Source organism: Podarcis melisellensis, assembly GCF_964234715.1.
Source record: "Podarcis melisellensis genome assembly, chromosome: 1".
NCBI classification, from domain to species: Eukaryota; Metazoa; Chordata; class Lepidosauria; order Squamata; family Lacertidae; genus Podarcis; species Podarcis melisellensis.
The window spans coordinates 128,705,456-128,724,873 of NC_138528.1; the positions used below are offsets into that span (position 1 = coordinate 128,705,456).

General features: G+C 47.9%; 1 protein-coding gene across 1 annotated transcript; it reads right to left on the minus strand.

The window, feature by feature from the left end:
- Positions 1-260: 260 nt before the first annotated feature.
- On the minus strand, positions 261-5,077 carry CYSRT1 (cysteine rich tail 1). Its single transcript, XM_081899615.1, has 2 exons — positions 4,939-5,077; positions 261-1,580 (listed from the first exon to the last, which is right to left on the minus strand). Exon 2 carries the CDS (start codon positions 1,476-1,478, stop codon positions 1,083-1,085), a length of 396 nt encoding a protein of 131 aa, XP_081755741.1. The 5' UTR covers positions 1,479-1,580; positions 4,939-5,077; the 3' UTR covers positions 261-1,082.
- Between the last annotated feature and the right edge of the window lie 14,341 nt (positions 5,078-19,418).

Below are 19,418 nucleotides of genomic sequence, written 5' to 3' on the forward strand. Positions count from 1 at the left end.
GAGAGGGCCCTTTGTGAACTTCACAAGCACCACCCCCAACTCCACCCCATGGAAGGCAATTCTTGCTTGACCCTGCTCAAGCCAGTAGCTAAAGCGGGCAGCCTGCTCTTCCAGGAATTCAAGTGCCACTTGCAAGCCACTTCCACAGAAATAGGCATGCTTTTTCAATAATAAAAGAAAAGACATGAAGGACCCCCCCAGAACCCGCCTCCTCAAGGGTGCTTTCAGTGTGCAAGAGTTAAAAAGAAGAATAGTGGATATATTTTCCTTGGTCTTCTGTTTCTTTATTATGAACCGTTAAGAGCACAGCATCCAGGCAACGGTCAGTATCCTCTGGGGTTCTTTTCCTTGGCAACAGAATATATTTCCCACCAGGCAGTTGTTTTGTGGCCCCCTGCCCTCCGCAAAACAGCCAGTTCCCGCAGACGGCCACCCTGCTTTCAAGTGACACTAGGAAGCCTTTGCAGTGGCAGAGGAGAAGGAAGAGAGAGACCGTGCCCCAAATATGAGGAGCTGAGGCTGAGTGGCGCTGCCAGTGGAGGCTGAAGGGCACGGCTGCTTTGGCCCACAAAGCGATCTTTGGTGTGTGAGTCCTAAGAATGTTCTGTCACCTCATGCCCAGAAAGGCAACCACAGCAGCTCCTTTCACTTCGGATAAGGGAAGAACAGAGCAGAAAGCTCATGGGAATGTGGAAAAAACGAGTCTCTGCTGGAGAGGAAGAGAGGAGGCGGAAGAGGAGGCAGGGTCCCCCTCAAAGCAGCTGATTTGGCCCCTAATGAAAGGGAACCCTGGCGATCTGTTGCCCCAGACTAGTCTTTCCACAGGTTTGGGGTTTGGCAACCTCTGCCTCCAAAGGACTGAGGTGATGGGTGCACAAGAGGGCCCAATCCTGGCCCCAAGGCCCTCATTTCTGGCACCCGAGTAACCAGCAACTCCCTGCCTCCCATCCACCTGGCCCACCTCCAGTTCAGAGAGGCAGAAGAAAAAGGGGTCCAGGGAGAGCTCCTGCCCCACTCTGCGCCCTTAAGTGAGAGACACCTGGAGAGCAGACTGGGAGCAAACCCCGTGAACGCCGGCAGAGTTAGGAGATGACGCAGGGGCATTTCCTGCAGCAGCAGGGGCAGCATTTTCTGAAACAGGAGCAGCAGCAGCCCTCCTGCTGGCTCTTCCAGTGGAAGGGTTGTGGAGAGCCCTGGTGGGGCATCTTGAGGCTGGCATAGGGGTTGTAGGGCTGGGCCCACGATTCCTGCGTCGAGATCCTCTGCGTGCCCCAGGGGGCATTGGCTGGGCCCCCCTGCGGAGCGGCCTCCCTCTCCTTCTCCTGCGCTGAGTAAGTGCAGCAGCTGCTGGGGTCAGAGAGAACCGTGTCTGGGGTGCAGTTCTCACCCAGGTAATACTTCAGGAAGCTGCCTGGGAGCTGGGCACGAGGGAGGCTCACGCTGGCGTAGGGGTTTTCAACAGTCAGCCCGCGATCCATGGGAATCCAGCAGGAAGCTCCTGGGAGCCACAGGGCGAGATTTTGGAGCCGGATGATCAGTGGGAGAGATGCCTTTCAGGCCAGCAGCAGATCACCCCAGCTCTATAGAAGAAAGAGCACGGGGAGAAATGGTTGAAAAATCACCAGTTGTATTATTCATTTATATGTAAGAAATTATATATCACTGTTACAGACATTATAAAGACATGGGGATAAGTGCTTTCACACGTACCCCAAACCCCACACATAACAGCAGCTAGTGCAATAGGAGCTCTTCGGTCAATGGCCTGACAACGTAACTCTCAGACCCTCAATGTCTCCTGCTTTTCCGGGGACAATTCCAGAACTTCAAAAGCCATCCCAGTTTTTTATTTGACACTGGAATGTCCTGCTTGTCCTTTTTCTCTGTGTCTCACAGAAACATTAAAAGTGGTGCAAAAAAGAGAGTCCTGCTTCCATGGAACATACAGTCCCTGCACTCAAGAAAGGAAACAGGGAAGTTGGCATACAAAGGCCTTCAAAGGGAAAGGTCACCAATCCACTTCCAGTCCTTTCATTGAAATGCTTTCTTGCAGGTTTTGAAGCCGAGCTTGGATGGCCATCTGTCCTGAATGTTTGGTGTGGGGATTCCTGCCTTGCAGAGGGTTAGACTAGATGACCCCTGAGGTCCCTTCCAGCTCTCCAATTCTATGATTCTAGGACTGAAGGCAGCGGGGAAAACAGGTCCTCTCTCTGACCAGGAAGGGCAGTATTTCCTCCTAAACTCAGCCAACTCTGTGGAGCTTTTCTTAGGAGTTGGGCAGGTGGCCAAAACCAATATTTTGCCATCTCTCTCCCTGCTTTCAACCAGTTGTCTGGCTGACACTCCCCCTTGGAAGAAGAGTGACAACGAATGTGGCAGACAGAAGGGAGAGGAAGGCTGGGAGGGAGCAGCCGCCTGTTTTTCCCTGGCTTGCTCATGCGCACCAACACAGCCAGGCCAAAGTTCAACTGGGGGTGCTTTCCTCCCTGCACACAAGCAATGCCAGGGGACAGGAGCATAGCTGTCAACTTTCAGATTTGAGAATAAGGGATCAGCAGCCTCGAAAATAAGAGATCAGCAGCCTCACCTGTCCCGGGGACAGTCTACGGAATATCTAACAATCCTGGATGGCAGCGGGAAGCAGCGGGAAACGGCGCTGGAATAAGGGAATTTCCCGCAAAAAAGGGAAGGTTGACAGCTATGGACAGGAGGCTTTCTGCTCCAAGTTGCGAGGCAAGGGGATTATTAAGATTGTGTAGATTGTCTAAAGTGCTTGCTATGCAGTTTAGGGACAGTGAGTCCAAGGGAGGGTGGGAATGGGGAAAGAGTTAACCCTAACCACACACTCCAGAGGTGAAAGTTTAAAGGTAAAGGTAAAGGGACCCCTGACCAGTCACAACCCACAGCGCCACTTACAGCATCAGATTTCCTCTGTGCCAGGCATCATAGAAGTGTAGCCTGCAATGCAGGAATCTTGTTCAGCATAGAACTTGAACCCATAACCCTGAGATTCAGAGGCTTCCCATACCTGTTAAGGGGTGGGGTAGCTATACAATGCACAGGAGCACGGCCAGTGGAAAAAAATGTGGCAACCCAGTTTGGACAACTGCCTGAAGTGCTAATCTAAACAGTCAAATGTCAATGTGGCTGCTGACAAGGGGTAAGCTGCTTGTGGGGTCAGGACATTTGTGGGATGTGATCCTTGGTGAAGCCCCAGAAATGTGGGGGGCCCTACATAATTTGGGATAATTAAAATCCCCCCAATGCTGAAAGGGGGACGTGGGTGGCACTGTGGGTTAAACCACAGAGCCTAGGACTTGCCGATCAGAAGGTCGGCGGTTCAAATCCCCGTGACGGGGTGAGCTCCCGTTGCTCAGTCCCTGCTCCTGCCAACCTAGCAGTTCAAAAGTACCTCAAAGTGCAAGTAGATAAATAGGTAGCACTCCGGCGAGAAGGTAAACAGCGTTTCCGTGCATTGCTCTGGTTCACCAGAAGCGGCTTAGTCATGCTGGCCACATGACCCGGAAGCTGTACGCTGGCTCCCTCGGCCAATAAAGCGAGATGAGCACCGCAACCCCAGAGTCGGTCACGACTGGACCTAATGGTCAGGGTCCCTAATGCTGAAAGGCTAGGAGATAAGAGACTGAAAACTGCACCAGTTGAAATTTGGGGAGAGGGGAGGGGGGGAGAGGGAATCAGGGTATATAAAAAATCAGGGTTAATCACTCCTATCATTTTTAACTTGCCTTCTGTGCCTATTTCTTATTTGTAAGACGCAAATCTTACATACCAGAGGGTGGATTCTATTCTGAGCAGGAGCCCATAATCAGTTGGGAGGAAACTTTGGCTTCAGTAACAGCCTGCCTGCAGTATTGACCAAACTGGGGTTCAGGTGTTGATTTTTTTTGTAGAGTTGGAAAAGACCATGAGGGTCTTCTTGTCCAACCCTCTGCCATGCAGGGATCTTTTGCCCATGACCATGAGGTTGTGTCTCATGTTCTACCAACTGAGCTAGAAGTTGCTGTTGTCATTTCAAATGCAGCTGCATGTAAACCATGAAATTGGTTTGTTGCTGTTTTTATTATTATTATTATTATTATTATTATTATTATTATTATTATATAATAATAATTTATTATTTATACCCCACCCATTTCACTGGGTTTGTCCAGCCACTCTGCTCCATTTCACCTGTGTTTTTTAAGATTGTTGTCATTTTTAAAACATATTGAAAAGTACATTTCCGAGCACAATTCAAAGTGTTGGTGCTGACCTTTAAAGCCCTAAACAGCCTTGGTCCTGTATACCTGAAGGAGCGTCTCCACCCCCATCGTTCTACCCAGACAGTGAGGTCCAGCTCCGAGGGCCTTCTGGCGGTTCCCTCACTGTGAGAAGCGAAGTTACAGGGAACCAGGTAGAGGGCCTTCTCGTTAGTGGAACGCCCTCCCACCAGATGTCAAAGAGAACAACAACTACCAGACTTTTAGAAGACATCTGAAGGCAGCCCTCTTCAGGGAAGCTTTTAATGTTTGATGTATTACAGTATTTTAATATTTTTTGGAAGCCGCCCAGAGTGGCTGGGGAAGCCCAGCCAGATGGGCGGGGTATAAATAATAAATTGTTATTATTATTATTATATAAAAAAGCCTCTGAGCAGTCTTTTTCTGGAGAAATGTCCATCAAATAAACAAGTCATACAGTAAAATAAGAAACACTCCCTCAAATAAAATCACACGGAAATGCTGACAGCCTTTACGCACATGGAACAAGATGAAGATTTCAGGAGAGGGTTTTCCCTGCTAAGTCTCCTTCCAGGAACTGCCTCAGATCCAGGGAGTCCCTGCAGGCAGTGTCGTTCCCCCAGCAGACCTACCTCGCATCCCTGCACCCAGAAGGGCAGCCCAGGTGGGTTCTAGGGGCAGGTGTCCAGACACTCACCTGGCGCTGGGCTTGTTCCTCCTTGCTGGCACTTGCTGCCCTCTGAGAGACCCCAAAGTGACTGCCTGGCTGATTTTCAGCCAGCCACACCCTTGGGACGCCTGGCCAGCTGCTCCGGCCCCTCCTTCCCCCATGAGGTCACTGTTGGCTCACAGGCCCCTCCCAGAGCACACCTTGAGCACACAGACGACAGAAGCAACCTGAGTCCCCTTTGCGGAAAGGAATGTGGCAGCCCGACTCAAACCGGTTCATGTTTTCTTTTGACAATCCCAAAGCTGGAGAAGTAGCACAGTAGCACAGGAACTGCCTCAGTGGAAGAGTTTCCATTCTTTCCGCATCTCATCTCCAGAAAAGGACCTGGTGAGGATGTTGCTAGGAAAACCAGGAAAAAGAATGATAGAATGGTTGGGATGGGTCACGAGGGTCATCTAGAGGCATGTTTCTTTGCCCAAACTAGAGGCATCGGGCATGTTTCTTTGCCCAGGGACTCAGACAGCAAGAAAAGCCAGCACAGCCCTTTTAATCCACATCTGAGATGATATTTCTTTTTTTTAAAAAAGGTGGTTATCTGTCATGGAGCAGAAGTCCCCCAAACAGGGGAGTCACCTGTGCCCTTTTCGGTGGTCCTTGCCTGGGCCACTGACCACGTCACCTGTCCAGAGTCCAATGCACTCCCCCTGCCCCCCTTTGGGAAAAGGGGGTTCCTGTCCATGGCTTCCTTTGTCTCATTCAGCAGAGATCTTTGGGCAGGGCTCAGCTACTGCTTGATGGACCCCCCAGTGCCGGAGGCAGTTTATCTGCGTTCCTGGCTGAAGCATCCTATGGGCAGCTTCCAAGTTCCAACAAATCTAAAGGCCTAATAAAACATCAAACATAACAAAAGTCCCTGTACAGGCCTTCTTTTTGGGGAGGGGTGGGTCCTGGCTCTTCTTGTCTAGGGTGCAATCTTTTTTCTTTCTGCCCCTCTCAGTAGTATTGTTGTTGCCATTGGTTTGTTTGCTGTTGTTTTTATTGTTAACTCTAACCCTAACCCTTAACCCTGGACCCTAAACCTAACCCTAATCCCTACCCGTAATTCTTAAACCCTAACCCACCCTAACCCCTAACCCTAACCTCTAGCCCTAACCTAACCCTAGCCCAAACCCTCTAATCCTAACCCTGCTATCCCTTAATCCTAACCTAACCCTAACCCTACCCCTTAACCATAACACCTAACCCTAACCACCAACGCCTAAGCCTAACCCCAAATCTCTTGACCCCTGACCCTAATCCTTACCCCCAAACCCCTTGCTTAACCCCAAATCCCTTGACCCTTGATCTTGGCCCCAAATCTGTAACTCCTAACCCTAACCCTAATCCCAACCCCTAATCCTTACCCTTACCCTTACAGCTCCCTCAGGGGGAGCTTACAGTTGTATTTGCATCAACAGGCTTCTCCTATTGGTGGTTAACCATTGATAGACTCACCCCTTCCTGAGGGGGTGGAGTCACGCTCTGTTGTTTTATCCAATGCCTAAGCCCAACTCACATGCTGTAATCAATAAAGTTGTGACCTTTTTTAGCCTATTAACCTAATATACTGTGTCCTTGTGTCTTTCTTATCCTCAAGCGTGTGGCGGGTCCTCAACTCACAAGTCAGGCTATAACTGGTGTCTGGTCCAATTCAGAATGTGTTTTCCACCACCAGCGCTCTATCTGTCTCAGTGATTGTTTCATCGCCCTCAGCTCTGGAGTAAACCATGGGGCTGTCCGGGCTCCATGCATTCGGAGATGGCGCTTTGGAGCCAGACAGTCGATAGCCCTGGTTATCTCCGCATTCCAGTGGGCCACCAGGGAATCAGCTGAAAGGCCATCAACATGGGATAAAACATCCCCTACCACTCTCTGGAAACCATTTGGATCCATTAAGTGGCGGGGGCAGACCATCCAAATTGGTCCCACCTCCCTGAAGGGTCACGGAGAAGTCCCGTTGCACCAGGAAGTGATCTGACCATGGCACTTCTTTTGTTTCACTTTTACTTAGTGTCAGATCACCCACATCTGTAGAAGTGAACACCAGGTCTAAGGCATGTCCACAGCTATGAGTTGGGCCAAACTTATTCAGGGACAGTTCCATGGAGGCCGTGCTTTCCACAAAGTCCCGGATGTCACATAGAGGAGGGAGAAAGGTTGTTTTCTGCTGCTCCAGAGAAGCGGACACGGAGCGATGGATCCAAACGACAAGAAAGAAGATTCCACCTAAACATTAGGAAGAACTTCCTGACAGTAAGAGCTGTTCGACAGTGGAATTTGCTGCCAAGGAGTGTGGTGGAGTCTCCTTCTTTGGAGGTCTTTAAGCAGAGGCTTGACAACCATATGTCAGGAGTGCTCTGATGGTGTTTCCTGCTTGGCAGGGGGTTGGACTCGATGGCCCTTGTGGTCTCTTCCAACTCTATGATTCTATGATTCTAGATTTCGAGTCCACCGCTCTTAACCACTACAGCACGATGAAGCATCTTGTCTTGTCTGGCCCCAGGAATGCGGAAAACACAAAGCAAAGCACAACAAAAGCTGGACTGGGATTCCAATAAGTTTTCCCCTCGCTCCTTGCAGTTTCTTGGCCGGGAGGGGAAAAGGAGGAAGGCAGCGGTGGAGGGGAGGAGCAGTGGCGAAGCTGCATGCTCCGCTACCGGGGGGGCGGAGCGCGCATCCCGGGGCATGGGACACTGCCCGTGAGGGTGTGATGCGCCACCCACAGGGATGTGGCACTTGTCCTGGGGCCGTGATGCGCCACCTGTGGGGGCGCGGCTCCTGGGATGCGGGGGGTGGGGGTGCAGTGCGCATGGGGGGCATCGCGATGGCACCGTACTGGAATAGTGGTGCCGGGGGTGGTCCGCTCCCTCCGCACCCCCGTTTCTCCGCTGGTGAGGAGGAGACCGTCAGATGAGTGGCATAGCGTGGGTTGTTAGCACCCGGGGCAAGGCAAGTAATTTGCGCCCCCTAACCCGTGGATTTTAGCACCCGAGTGCGAGCGCGCGCCCCCAGATGTTGCGGCCGGCCCCCCTGCACCCCCGCGCTATGCCACTGGTCAGATGGGCGGGTTTTTGCAGGCGAGGCATGCATCTCCCGGCACCTTCAGCACGCTTTACGCAAACACCCTCCCTCCAAAAAAACGCCACCACCAGACCCCCAACACAAACTCTACTACGGAAAGCGATGGCTAAGAAGCGGGCGAAAGTAGAAACCGGGACTTCTGCGCGCGCAAAGGGAGGGGAAGGCGGCCCCGATTCGGAGCGACTCGGGATTGCATTCGGATAAAAGCAGTATGGGGGGTGGTGAGGAGGAGAGCAGGGAGAGGGGATCCCGGCAGAAAGGACGGACCCATCGACTGCGAGTGGCACCAGGGCCCGCTCCACGGATCTGCAGCCTCGGAAGCTGGCATAGGCCAGGGCTGTGGCAAGAGCCGCGCCGGGCGGTGAGCTCGGCCACGACACTCCGCTGCCGCTGGGGAACACGGCCACTGCTCCAGAGCAGCGTTTGGCACCAGCAAGGATGGCCTCTGAGCAGCTGCTTGGCCCGCTCGCCTCCTTCTGAGAGTGGGGCTGGCGCGGCAACGCAGGCGGGCAGCTGGAGCCCGGGAGCCCAAAGAGCCGCGCGCCTGCCATCCGATTTGCCTGCACCCAGTGGCATAGCGTGGGTTGTCAGCACCCGGGGCAAGGCAAGTAATTTGCGCCCCTAACCCGTGGATTTGCGCCCCCTAACCCGTAGATTTGTGCCCCCTAACCCCCAGATGTTGCACCCGGTGCGGCCGCCCCCCTGCACCCCCACGCTACGCCACTGGAGGGCCATCCTTGCGGGCACTGACCGCAGCTACAAGCCCTGCTGCTCTGGGCTGGAGGCGGCTCCCTCATTTGCCGCCGCCAGAGGGCTGAGCTCCGCACTCACTCGCTCTCCAGCTGGTGCTTTGTGAGTCGAGGACCCGCCACCCGCATAGGATTATAAGAAGACACACAGACACTTTGTTCAGCAATCACCCACTCAAACACTTTGCCCAAGATTTGAGAATGGGCGGTAGTTGGCCATATTGGCCGGGTCCAAATACAGTGGTGCCTCAGGTTACGAACAGTCCTGCTTCGGGTTACGAACTCCACAAACCTGGAAGTAGGTGTTCTGGGTTGTGAATTTTGCCCTGGGATTCGAACACAATCCACTTCTGGGGCCATGGGAGGCCTATGTAAGGAATGCGCCCCTTGGGTTAAGAATGCTTTGGGTTAAGAATGGACTTCCAGAATGAATTAAGTTCGTAACCTGAAGTACCACTTTATGTTTTTTTAAGAAGCAGTTTAATAACTGCCTCTTTCAGTGGGTCTGGGAAGGCTCCCTCAGAGAGGAAAGCATTCACCACCCCGCAGAGCCCATCACCCAGCCCTTCCCAGCTCACATTTATCAAGGAGACAGGTGTCCGGTTTCACTCAGCCTGTCCACATCCTCGGAGGTAATGGATTGGAACTGATCCCATGCAGCTTGAGTAGACAGGACTCTAGCATTCTCCTGCCCCGGCCCTGCTCCCATGTCATTGCTGCAGCCCTAGCCCTAGCTTTAAATGTATCTCCAGCCCTACCCCTACCCCTTAGGGAACCGCAAGGCTATCCCTAACCCTACACTAACCCTAATGCTAACCCAAACCTAATGCTAACCCTGACCCAACCCAACCCAAACCCTAACCCTATGGCAACCTGCCTCCTCAGGCACCCTGGCCACCCCAGCCAGGGCTGTGCAGATGGGGCTCCTGGCAAGATCTCACAGAGCTCTCAAGATCTTGTGAGATCTCACTGGAAGCCATCACCACTGCCACCACACAGCCGTGGAAAGCAAGGCTTTGATGCGGGGGAAGTGGGAAGCAGCCTCCCATTTTGCTTCAGGCAGTGAAACAGGATGGGCCACCCCTGGTAAGTATCCTGGAGATATAGCTTAGGGCCAGTGGGGCAGCAGTGGAATAAAATATTCCCCATAACATCATAAAAATTTCAACACATTAGTTAGAATGAATATCTTCTTTTAAACAGACTTAGAGGAATTCTTCTGAATATATTTCCCTTGCCTGATGAAAAGACAAGGTGACTTACCCACTGATGATAATTAGGGGTTTTTTTGTTTTTTTAAAATAATCCTGTTGTGTTTCCTTCATTCCAAAGGTCCTGGCTGTCTTTTCAGCTCCTAGCATTCCAAAGGGATGAACCATGAGGCTGGAGACAGCAAGTGAGAATTCTCATCAGATCCCGACAGCTGAGACAGTCCTGATTAAACACAGTGATGAATTTCTCCTGCACACAACAACTTGTTAAAATTGAAAGTGGAATCACATTTGGCAGGTTGCTGGCCTCAGGGTTCTCAAGAAGCATCACAGAAGTATTTTCACAAGTGAAGCAGAGAACATTTTTAAAGCACATCGAAATCGAATGAGAAAGCTACAACTGAATTCAAAATGGACCTCTTTTGCTTTTTATAGCATAGTAACATTTGTATTTGAGATGAAAAGGCATATGTAAATCTTGGAGGAAGCTACCCCAATATAATAAATCAACAGCGTGAAGCTGATTTCATGATATACACACACAAACAGCAATAAACTGTAATTTTATTTCCTCATCGGTGAAAGAGAATAGGAAAGCATAATATTCACAGTGTATGAAGTGGAGTCCCTGAAGGATCTGGACTGTGATCAGTGCTTTTTAACTTATTCATAAGTGATCTGGAGTTAGTGTTGATGATACCAAAGGTTTCAGAATGAGAAAAACAAAAATGGGATTGCAGGATTGCGTCCTGGAAGACAATTGGAGAATAAGACTATAAGAGGCTACTCTTCATAATGGCATTCTGCTATGTTCTTTCACACTCTCTCCTTTTCAGTTAGACAGAAGGTACATACAATCCAGGCAGTGATTTAGCGCAGCAGTCACATGCAGAAGGGAATCCTCATTTATTGCTTCACAACTTTGCAACAGCAGTAGAATGAAATACACAAGCTTGCCAAAATCTGGAGGAAGAGATAGCTATAAGCAGCAAAGAGGTAGTAAAGACACAGGTAGATTAGGAGTTTTATATTTTGGATAAAGTTCCCCCAAAGCTTAGAAGCCAAAGGCAGCCACGAGCCGTGGCTCTGGTAGTCAGAAGGTGGAATTTTTCTGTACAACTGCTTTTCCCTCTGACCCCAGTCTGTTTCACCCTCCTAGATGTTACTCGTTTTTCTCCTTGTTTTATGCTATGTGGAAAAATCCAAGTATTTCAAACAATTCAGTTTAAGCACCATCCTCCCTTTCCATTCTAGAATATAGGTGGCCCTAAGTCTAGTAAAACATGATAACTTATTGTAAGCTTTGAAAAGGTTCTTAATTCTACTAAAAGGTGTTGACTGTTTTGATTGAATTGACTGTTTTGACCCAATGTGCACTGCATTAGCTCTAGAGGGTTGCTGTGTTTCTATTGTTCACACCATTCTTTTGTTACTCACTTCCTCCTGTAGCTGTGTGGGTTTGGGATTCTTAAAAAATTGGCAGCTCACAGAGAAGCCAGTTGCCAGCTTTCCCTGCTGAAAGTGCCTGTTGTTGCGCAGAGCAGTCAGTTTGCAAACATGCTGCCTACACCTTAGGTTCATTCCTTCAGTAGTGCAGTTCTCTTCTGTGGACTAGAACTGGGTTTCCCAGAAGCTATGGATGCTAGCTGGTTTTAGCATACTCCACTAGCCTTAGAAGGACTTGCAAAGGAACTTTAAACGTAAACATACATTTTGGCTTCCAGAGAAGCACCCGCAAGCAGGGACTTATTGGAGTAACATACCCTTAACAGGGATGCAGGTGGTGCTGTGGGTTAAACCACAGAGCCTAGAACTTGCTGATCAGAAGGTTGGCGGTTCGAATCCCTGTGATGGGGTGAGCTCCCATTGCTCGGTCCCTGCTCCTGCCAACCCAGCAGTTCGAAAGCACGTCAGTAGATAAACAGGTACCGCTCTGGCAGGAAGGTAAACGGCGTTTCCGTGCGCTGCTCTGGTTCGCCAGAAGTGGCTTAGTCATGCTGGTCACAACCCGGAAGCTGTATGCCAGCCCCCTCGGCCAATAAAGCGAGATGAGCGCCGCAACTCCAAAGTCGGCCACGACTGGACCTAATGCTCAGGGGTCCCTTTACCTTTACTTACCCTTAACAACTCTCAACCAGAGCTGACCCAAGACATTTTGGCACTTCAGGTGAAGCACAAAATGCCTCTGTCCAGGGAATAAGGGGTGAGTGAAGATCTATATTGGCAGGGGGAGTATTTATTAACCTTACTCGACAGTTGAAATGGGAATCAAAGACAGTCACAGGTCAGAAAGGGGCTTGTTCTGAATCAGGCTGGGTGCGTGCAGAACCCAGGAAATGCCAAAGGCAGCCTCTGCCATTCCTCCCCAAGTGTTGAAGGAGACCAGCAGCAACCTCCTATTTGCCAAGAGGCCACTGTAGAAGTGGCATGAGGAGGACTGCCAAGGAAGTGGCAGGTCTGGCCTCAAAGGAGCCACAGCTCTTGCCAGCACTAAGGCAGCAGCAGTGGGTGATGCATTCCTTGGAGGCTGGATCTGCTCCCCATGGGGATCCTGTTGCCTGAGGTGCCTGCCTTGCCTCAGGGATGGGCCAGGCCTGCTCTCAACATAGCATGAAGTGGTGACGTCTTAAAAGAAGTTGCAGAAAAGGTACTTTTAACAAAGGAGAAAAGGGACCACAGTTGGCATGGCAGGCAGCCATGTTTGTTAATGACTCTGCTCCTTTTACATATAAATCAGGGGCAGGGTGAGGATTTAATATTTCAGCATAAAATATGTACAGGTGAGGGGAACTGAACACTTGCTCTTCCCTTGCCTTACCATCCCACTCTCCGTAGAAAGTGCTACAGCATTTATCTAATTGTTTATCTTTAAAGCTCAACATGGCAAGAAAATATATCTATCTGAGTTGTGTGTTTTTAACGTTTGCTCTTTATGCATAAACTTCAGGCTGGTGGCTGATGCAAATAAAATATCTGTCTCCCAGCCCAGTTCCTGTTGGGGATGGGTTGGGGAAAAGTTGAGGCAGCTGACCTTGGGGAGCAGGAGTGTTTGAGAGGAATCAGTTCCCTTGCACCTTTTGATGTTAACATTAGACACCCAGCCACAGCCAAGTCACATGAGGCATTTACATGATTAAACAAATGTAATTGCTCTTGTCCTGTCTAGTTTTCCTCTCTGCCTTGTACAGTGAAAAATCAGGGAAGAAAGGAGAAGCTGGCCTCTCTCGTGACCTAATTGTCACATCACCTTAGGAATATTATTTCTGTCTTGACAAGAAACCAGAGGCTTTTCTCTTAGGAATTGTTGGTAATGAAATAAATAGAAAGGACCACAAACTTTTCCAATATGCAGTAACAGCGGCAAGAATATTACTGGCCCAGAAATGGAAACAAGAACAAATACCAACGTTGGAGGAGTGGAGAATGAAGCTGATGGACTATGCAGAACTTGATAAACTGACTGGGAAGATCAGCTATCTACGAGATCAAAAGTTCATCGAGGACTGGGGGAAACTAGTTGAATACTGGGAATGTATAAGTGATAATGGAATAACGTTAGTGGCATTTAGAGAAGCTCTGTAACAGCATAAGAAATATTGTAAAAAGGCAAAATAGAAGTGGGGGGTGGGTATAAAGGCAATACCAAAATCTGGAAATGTGTATTTAAGGAAATTAGAATTTGGATGATTGGCAGAGAAGCCGAAGGAAGTAAAAAACCCGAAAATTTAATAGAAATTGTAATGAATGTATGGAAAATTAATAAAATATAATTTATTTTAAAAAGGAATATTATTTGTGTCTGCCACAGACAGTGCTTGTGTCTTGGGCAACAGGGCATGAACAGAAACACACACACACCCCCTTGTTTGCTGCAATCAGCTCTGTGGGCAACTTGGTTTTTGACATCCTGAGATGAAGAAAGAGAGCTTTGATATGAACTCATTAGTTTTTATTAGCTCCCCATGCCAGGGACAGCTGGGAAAAGCTGTATGACAGTGGGGCAGTCTCAGAAGGCTGTGGAGGTTTTTCAGCAGATGTTGGATGGCCGTCTGTCATGTATAATCTACTTAAGATTCCTGCATTGCAGGGGGTTGGACAGGATGACCTTCAGGGTCCCTTTAAACTTTACAATTCTCAGAATCTATGATTCTATGCTCTCTCCTCGCTTTTACCACCAAGGGTGTGAGGGAAGCATGGTGGAATGCGGAAGTCACTGTCCCTTCTGGTTTTTTTTTAAAAAATAAATTTTTATTAGTTTACATCAAAAATAAAAAAACATATTAGTTTCACATCAAATTTTTCACAACTTATTCTTTTTCAGGACTTCCTTCAGCTTTTCCGTAAATCATCCATAGTTATTATTTAAATTATGCATTTCTTAAATTTATATTGACATTATTTATATCTTTCTTTCTATTCCCTTTAGACAATACTTCTTAATTTTTCACAGTGCGTCTTTAAATCCCTTTAGCGTTATCTGTCCCTCACTTATGTGTTCCAGATATTCCACAAATTTCCCCCAGTCCTCGATGAACTTTTGGTCTCTTAAATATCTGATCTTCCCTGTCAGTTTGTCCAGCTCCGCATAGTCTAACAGCTTCATTCTCCATTCTTCCACAGTCGGAATTTCCTGTTGTTTCCATTTCTGGGCCAGTAACAGTCTTGCTGCTGTTACTGCATATTGAAAGAATTTACAGTCCTTTCTTTTTATCTCATTTCCTAATATTCCTAGCAGAAAGACTTCTGGTTTCTTTATAAATGTATATTTTAAAATTTTCTTCAGTTCATTATATATCTTTTCCCAGAAGTCTTTCACTTTCTTGCATTCCCACCACATATGATAAAAAGTACCTTCTTTTTCTTTACACTTCCAACACTTATTACATGTCTTATACATTTTTGCTAATTTTACATCCCTTCTGGGGTTAACCCAGGAAATAGAAGCTTCTGTGCAGAAGTGAAAGCAGAACACCAGGACAAACTTTTGAAGTTGCCCAAGTGTAGGGTTTGCTGTGGACACCACAGTTAGGATGTAAATTGTCCCCAGTATACAACACAGCAGGGACGCGGGTGGCGCTGTGGGTTAAACCACAGAGCCTAGGGCTTGCCAATCAGAAGGTCAGCGGTTCGAATCCCTGCGACGGGGTGAGCTCCCGTTGCTCAGTCCCTGCTCCTGCCAACCTAGCAATTCGAAAGCACGTCAAAGTGCAAGTAATCAATAGGTACCGCTGCAGCGGGAAGGTAAACGACGTTTCTGTGCGCTGCTCTGGTTCGCCAGAAGCAGCTTAGTCATGCTGGCCACATGACCCGGAAGATGTACGCCAGCTCCTTCGGCCAATAAAGCAAGATGAGCACCGCAACCCCAGAGTCGGTCACGACTGGACCTAATGGTCAGGGGTCCCTTTACCTTTATACAACACAGCTGTCTGCTAACACTTGAGACCGGGGCTTTTTTTTTTCAAGCAGAACTTGCTGGAACTGAGTTCCAGCCCTCTCAGGTGGGTGCCATTGCCATTATAAGAGACCAAGAGAGACAGTCACGGTGAGTTCTGGCCCCTCTTTTTCTAGAAAAAGTATCACTGCTTGGGAAGTGCATGGAGAGAGGAAAAAACATTTATTTTTATTTTAAAAATAATTTTTATTAAATATTTTCTTAGTTTACAAAAGTATGTGCATTGTCTCTTTTTTCAGGTGTTTTCTACAGATCAGTTGCATTTGTTTTGAGTTATTAGTGTTGCTGGGGGGGGCAGTTATTCTAAGCTATGTTGCTGCTGGAACCTTTATTGCCATCTTCTGGATCTTTTGCAAACTGCACCAGGATTTTCCCCACTTTGTAACAAGCTGATCGTTCTCCAGTGTCTATTTCCGCAGAATAAATGAGTAAGATATCATGGGATGTTTTCCCACCACAGTATAATAGTGGGCAATGATTATTCATATCTTATAATTTCAATACTGAAATTGAGGGTGGAAACAGGTCATTTATGCTTAATTGCTACAACAGACCTTTACTGTTTGGTACAGCAATTTTAGTTTTTGAGTGAGTAGAAAGCATTGCTCTCTCCTGGCCTGACGTGAGGGGTGAAGATCTACCATCTGTTCAGAAATTTGCATGGCTGATCTGCATTGTTCAAACATGAATTTCAATAGTACTAGTTGAGGACAAAGTGTCACTTCAAAATCCTTTATTTGTGTAATGTTTTTAGCTTCCCTTCTGTGATCCTCTGGATTCAGGTAAGCAAAACACAATTTTAAAGGGAATTTGTATATATAGGACTGAAGTTCTAGGAAGAAACTCAGTCCCAACTCACTAAAACCTAACAGCAAACAACAACAACAAATAGGTTCCCTCTCCTAAAAGAAATCCCGACTGACAATTTGATGAGCTAAAGCAGGCCGGACTTTCCAAAACAACAACAACAACAACAATAATAATAATTTATTTATACCCCGCCCATCTGGCTGGGTTTCCCCAGCCACTCTGGGCGGCTCCCGGTCAAGTGTTAAAAACAATACAGTGTTACATATTAAAAACTTCCCTGAAGATGTCTTCTGAATGTCAGGTAGTTGTTTATCTCTTTGACATCTGATGGGAGGGCATTCCACAGGGCGGGCGCCACTACTGAGAAGGCCCTTTGCCTTGTTCCCTGTAGCTTTGCTTCTCGCAATCAGGGAACCGCCAGAAGGCCCATGGCGCTGGACCTCAGCGTCCGGGCAGAATGATGGGGGTGGAGACGCTCCTTCAGGTATACTAGGACTGAGGCTGTTTAGGGCTTTAAAGGTCAGCACCAACACTTTGAATCGTGCTTGGAAACGTACTGGGAGCCAATGCAGATCTCTCAGAACCGGTGTTATGTGATTTCGGCAGCCCCTCCCAGTCACCAGTCTAGCTGCCGCATTCTGGATTAATTGCAGTTTCCGGGTCACCTTCAAAGGTAGCCCCACATAGAGCGCATTGCAGTAGTCCAAGCAGGAGATAACCAGAGCATGCACCACTCTGGCGAGACAATCTGCGGGCAGGTAGGGTCTTAGCCTGCGTACCAGGTAGAGCTGGTAGACTCTAAGCATTAGTGGGGGGAGGTAGGACTTAGAGAAACTCACAGACATCACCCTCTGACTCGTCATCCCCCCCAAATTAGGGGAATTATTAAAAAAGGGGATTGGGTCATCACTGCTTTCCCTATAATTTGAACGGTGTCCAGAAGCAAAGGCCAAGGCCCCGGCACCAGTTCCACGGCTGCGTAAGGTGAAAGTAAGATGGGATAGGGAGAAATTTGATTCAGGTCTGCCTGAATCAAATTGCTCTCTGAAACAACATGCAAACTAAAACACAGCCATCCTAAATAGACACTTATCTGAATTTTGCAGTGCTGTTCTCCAGCTAATAAATGGGTACAAAGTGCAAAAACAAGGGTAAAGTGTAATACAATAATGCTTGTATTAGTGAAAATAACATACAAGAAGACAGCATGTTAGAGAAAGCGGCTTTGCAAAAATCTGTATATCCAGCAAAATTGCACACAAATGTGTGTATATGAGGATGAAACTTCACTGAAACGCTGTTGAATTTTCAAGAAGACATTAAAAAAAAAATTATAATCACAGACTGATGTAGAAATGTAGAGAAATGCACTTAAGACTGAGGAAGAAAAGAAACTCTGAGAAACCAAAGCCTTAGGTAAAGGTAAAGGGACCCCTGACCATTAGGTCCAGTCGTGACCAACTCTGGGGTTGCGGCGCTCATCTCGCTTTATTGGCCGAGGGAGCCGGCGTGCAGCTTCCAGATCATGTGGCCAGCATGACTAAGCCGCTTCTGGCGAACCAGAGCAGCGCACGGAAACGCCATTTACCTTCCCACCGGAGTGGTACTTACTTATCTACTTGCACTTTGATGTGCTTTCAAACTGCTAGGTGGGCAGGAGCAGGGTCCGAGCAACGGGAGCTCACCCCGTCGCGGGATTCGAACCACTGACCTTCTGTTCAGCAAGTCCTAGGCTCTGTGGTTTAACCCACAGTGCCACCTGCATCCCAACCAAAGCCTTGTTGTTGTTTAGTCGTTTAGTCGTGTCCGACTCTTCATGACCCCCTGGACCAGAGCACACCAGGCACTCCTGTCTTCCACTGCCTCCCGCATTTGGTCAAACCAAAGCCTTTCATGCGCTTAAATGTAAGATGCATTCAGAGGTGCCCTTCTGTAAGTGGAAGCTTCTTCCTCATTCAGAAAGACTTTCTCCAGTTAGAACAAGATCCTTATGTGAGAAGAGGGGAAGCCAAGAACTGAAATCCAGAATTTTGTTACTGTTTGTGCAAAGCACAATCACAGAATATCCTCTGCTAGCTCTGAGTTCACAACAGTTCATAGAGCAGTGTCACTGCTAAAATTACTTTATTATTGCACTAGTGCATCTCTGAATCCAGTCCCCGTGGGCAAATGCATCTGCCCCTCTGAGGTACGCTTTGGATCATAGATAAAGGCAATTGTTACAAATTACGGAATATCCAAGGCAGGAAACCCCTGTCTAGAAACATGCTTTGCTCATTCTTCAGTTAAAGAGTACTTCACCACATGACTCTTCAAAGTGCAAAATCACCTTTGTGCTATGAAATCTGCCTGCCCCTTCTGAAGCCTTTGATGTTGCCATAGCAATGCAGGAAAAACATCGCTGCAAGCAATTGCAAGGTATTTGGAGTCAGTGTCAGACTGAGCAATGGTACTGAGAATTTCAAAAGCCTAACAATCTGGCATATCTAAAGTGCCTTTAACAATATCCCTATTAATGGAGGCAGAGGTCAACAGCATTAGAGAAATACCCACAGAGTGTTTTATGACCTGTATGAATGAATTGATTAATGTAAAGTATAAATGTACAGGCGGACTCATTCCCACAGCAAATGGATTCCAAAGAAAATAATTAAAAGCCCTTGTGCTTTTCGGCCTGTGGGAAAGCAGATCCAATGATTGAGCTAGTTTCAAGCATTGTATACACACATCAATTTATCCACAACTAACCACCTTCTTGGTGGTTCCTAAACACAGTCATTTGCATAGATTAGAAACTACTACACACAGGAATGGGAGGAGGGCAATTAGAGATAAAAAGAGCTAAACTAGCATAGAGGAATGTCGAAAGGCTCAGCTGTCGATGGAGATGGTCCTGGTTAAGATCCTGCCACTAGCCTTGTTCTCTTATTCTCTTGTCCTCCATCCACCATCTGAAACAATAAGAGTAGAAAAAGAATAATGGCCTACCTTATTACACAAAACCACAAAATATATACAGTGGTACCTCGGGTTAAGTACTTAATTCGTTCCAGAGGTTCGTTCTTAACCTGAAACTGTTCTTAACCTGAAGCACCACTTTAGCTAATGGGGCCTCCTGCTGCCGCTGCGCCGCTGGAGCACTATTTCTGTTCTTATCCTGAAGCA

Bases quoted from the DNA above. Each gene is read 5' to 3' on its own strand.
- CYSRT1 (XM_081899615.1), bottom strand. From the start codon at position 1,478: ATGGATCGCGGGCTGACTGTTGAAAACCCCTACGCCAGCGTGAGCCTC.